We start from the raw sequence: 3,658 nt of genomic DNA on the forward strand, positions 1-3,658 counted from the left end.
AACACTGTATAGGAAACTCCTGAGCTGAGCTGAGGAAAGCGATTACATATATTCCTACTCCAACACTGTATAGGGAACTCTTCTGAGCTCAGCTGAGGAAAGCGGGCATATATTCCTACTCCAACACTGTATAGGAAACTCTTCTGAGCTCAGCTGAGGAAAGCGGGCATATATTCCTACTCCAACACTGTATAGGAAACTCTTCTGAGCTCAGCTGAGGAAAGCGAGCATATATTCCTACTCCAACACTGTATAGGGAACTCTTCTGAGCTCAGCTGAGGAAAGCGAGCATATATTCCTACTCCAACATTGTATAGGAAACTCTTGAGCTCAGCTGAGGAAAGAAAACATATATTCCTACTCCAACACTGTATGGAAACTCTTCTGAGCTCAGTTGAGGAAAGCAAACATATATTCCTACTCCAACACTGTATAGGAAACTCTTCTGAGCTCAGCTGAAGAAAGCGAACATATATTACTTAAGCACTGCTCTAGTTATTTGCGCTCTGAGGATTGTTACTGTAGTTGATTAACCAATCTCGATGTCCTCAAACTACGTCCGAGGCCGATCGAAAGCCTTCGGGCAGCTCATGGGGGCGCGGCACTACTGTAAACTATGTAACTGCTGGTAAGTAGTGTGAGAATATATGCACATGGTCAACTACATGTGTTGGTGAAAATGTGGAAATTTTGGGAAATTTTTGTCTTGGTACACTTCTACCGAAAATTGTGTGAATTTTCACACTTTAGTCGAAAAGACTACTCGAGCTCAGTTGAGGAAAGCAAATATATATTCCTACAGTGAAATTTGTTATCATAAACTTATCAGGTGCGCTCTGCATCCCAATGCTATCAAAATGCATGAGCGGAGCGAAAGGCATTTGGCAAACGTTGAAAGGGAAATAAGAAGACAACGACAAACTGAAGTGGATACGCAGAGGAACGAGGCTGAGGTGGCCAAGCAGATTGCTAAGATGAATGCCGCAGCAATGTCAGCAATGGAAAAGGATGCGGGGTAAGGGAAGGAAACATAGTGATGATTGGACTTTCCTGGTAGGTTGTTCGATCCACGTCGGAGGGTAACTGAGCTGCCACAACCTGACATAAGTCGACCGGCTGTGCTCAGCAACTCGAGGAGTAGCAGTAGTTCCATTCCGTTATCTAAGGAGGAAGAGGAGCCGATTCCCTCGGGGCCACCAGCATTACTACCACCCCTCCCGTTGGCACTACAGAGGCCACCTCCTCCTCCACCTTCGGGCACTGTAGCCATGCCACCTCCAGCTAAGCCGGCTATGCCTACTCCTGCTGTGCGGCCAGTTATGAGGGCCGAGCCTGTGTATATTCCTCAAATGCCGCGGATCGTCATTCCTGCTAAACCAGTGGAGGAGAAGCAAGAGGAGAAGAAGCCACTAGTAAGCTCATTTTTGTTTGATTATTTATAGTGTGAAGCAAACAGTTATGCATATCTAGATTTTTTTTCAATTTGAGAGTATGAATATAGACTACGGAACGCTTCTAAAACGTTGGTGTCAATCGATTCACATTGTTATCAAAGTTGACTTTCGAACTCTCGAAAATTGAAGGCGTTGAGAATATTACTTTGCATAACGGTTTGGTTCACACTGTATATATTATTCATCGCTGATACCCTTCAATTCTCGGGAGTTCGAAAGTCAAACTCTGATGGGTCGACAAGTATTGAATTTACCAGTACGATGTTAGTGGTGCTTATGAACGCTATCGATCGAGCCGCGTAAAAGGCATTTTATTTTCTCCTCAAATATACTCGTCATTTTTCCTGAAAGTGAAATCGAACATTTTTGCAGAAAAACTTTCCCTCAGGAATTTATACAAAAGGATGACGAGCAACCCTCATCAGCATTGATGAGTGCGTGGGACGAGACTAAAGTGGCGGCAGCAAGAGCTAACTCTTCGAATGAGCCCAAGATTGATGCTACTACTGGTCTGGGAACGTGGCAAGCTGTTGGTCGGTGCGGATAGCTCTCTTAAGGTGAACTATGGTGTGTGTGTAGACTCGACTCACAGTGCCTTTGGTGACGCAATGGTGACACGGAAGAGGAAACCACATGGTTTTGGAGAGGACATTGACGCTGATGGTGAGGGATCGGCTGAGTATTTCATAAGGAGTTTCGTGCGGAATTACAAAATCTAGCTATGTTTTGGTGGTATAATACTTAGTATAGATACGACATGAGAGCTTATGAGTAGCAGAGAGAGAATTTATACCGAAAATTTAATGTTGGAGTATATGTTCGGTTTTCTCAGCTGAGCTCGGGAGTTTCCAAAGCTACAATGTAAAAGTTCGCACCAGACTTGAGATGGAAGTGAACGAAAACCAACGATAATTTTGCTCAGAATTTCTCAGCAAATTCGGCGTATATTCGTATATTTTCCTAATAACAGAATCACGCTTAGTAATATTTGTTCAAATGGAAGATTTTCATCGAATGCATCTTCTCATCAACTGTCTCAGCTGAGAATCACCCAATGAAATTGAAGATAGATTCATTACATAAATCGGTCTTCAATTTGCACTAGTGTTGCATTTAAATTCAATCCTCTCGTGCTCGTCGAGTCGTACAATTTTACAGACATATTATTTTATAAAATATTGAAAAAATACTAGACAATAATAATATTGAAAATAATGCAATTTGACATAGTCTTTTTCTTTAGAAAACACTTCTCGAGCAGAGGGAGCTCTCGCTGAAGATGAGGGTGGCCATGGTGCATACAACGAGGATGAGCTTTTCCTCGGGGATCTTGCGAAGTCATCTAAATTCCTTGCGGAATCGGAGGAATGTGAAGAACAGAAGTATCGAGATCACAGGAGTCTGTGGTGTGGACTATGTTGTTGTTGTTTTTTAGGCGAGAAGTATTAGCCGTTGATGTTGGGTCTTCAATTGGCAATAAGCATGCTACTAGTGTTAGCAGTACACTTGGGGCGGCTCGTAAGCAACGAGATAAGAGACGACGACGGCGTACAACCGATGACGATGATTAAACGTTCTTCTATGCTATGCAAGTTGAGTGCTTACGAGAGGGGGTGGTCAATTGGAGGTGCCAGTTGGAGATATCATTTCGATACGGCCAACGTGTCCAGTGTACGTTAACACTGTAAGACTAATAGTCCGATCCTACGTCGCCAGTGGCGAGCGAGATTCTTCATGCCGTGTTTGTTGACCCGTATTGTCGCTTTTTTAATTCCGAGTGGTATTAATATCCGTATCATGTAGAGAGATGCAGCAGCTGAGGAGGTGCCAACAGTAGCGCAGTAGTGGGACAGCTAATTGTGTAGGAAAAGAAGACTGCCAGTGTTTTCATGAGGATCGGTACATGATTTCGTATGTAGTACGAAAATTACGGAAGATTAAGGGAAAAAAGGCGCAAAAAAACTACCCAGGCAATGGAATGGGAAATATAACGAGAAATCTGATGCGAAAATTACGGGAAAATTCGACGGAAAAAGCGAGAAAGCTGAGTTGCGCAATGGGTGGTATAACGAAAAAACTGAAGTAAGAAAATTACTGACAATTTAGCGGAAAAAATGCCGAGAAATTCCCATGGCTCGCGAAATAGCCAATATTAAAAACTGAACATCACGAAAAAATACTGTTAGGATTAGATAACCCAACAA

The 3,658-nt window shown here is 42.9% G+C and overlaps 1 protein-coding gene across 1 annotated transcript in view; it reads left to right on the top strand.

Moving 5' to 3' along the window:
- The window catches only part of Pmar_PMAR004739 (conserved hypothetical protein), a gene marked incomplete at both ends in the record, with an annotated part of 2,786 nt that extends 785 nt beyond the window's left edge, over window positions 1-2,001 (top strand). The window contains 3 exons of the mRNA XM_002785045.1: window positions 830-1,015; window positions 1,058-1,412; window positions 1,843-2,001. Of these exons, the coding sequence (XP_002785091.1) occupies window positions 830-1,015; window positions 1,058-1,412; window positions 1,843-2,001 (700 nt within the window). The remainder of the gene's footprint in view (window positions 1-829; window positions 1,016-1,057; window positions 1,413-1,842) is intronic.
- Between the last annotated feature and the right edge of the window lie 1,657 nt (window positions 2,002-3,658).

Source organism: Perkinsus marinus, assembly GCF_000006405.1.
Source record: "Perkinsus marinus ATCC 50983 genomic scaffold scf_1104296934246, whole genome shotgun sequence".
Lineage (NCBI taxonomy): Eukaryota > Perkinsozoa > Perkinsida > Perkinsidae > Perkinsus > Perkinsus marinus.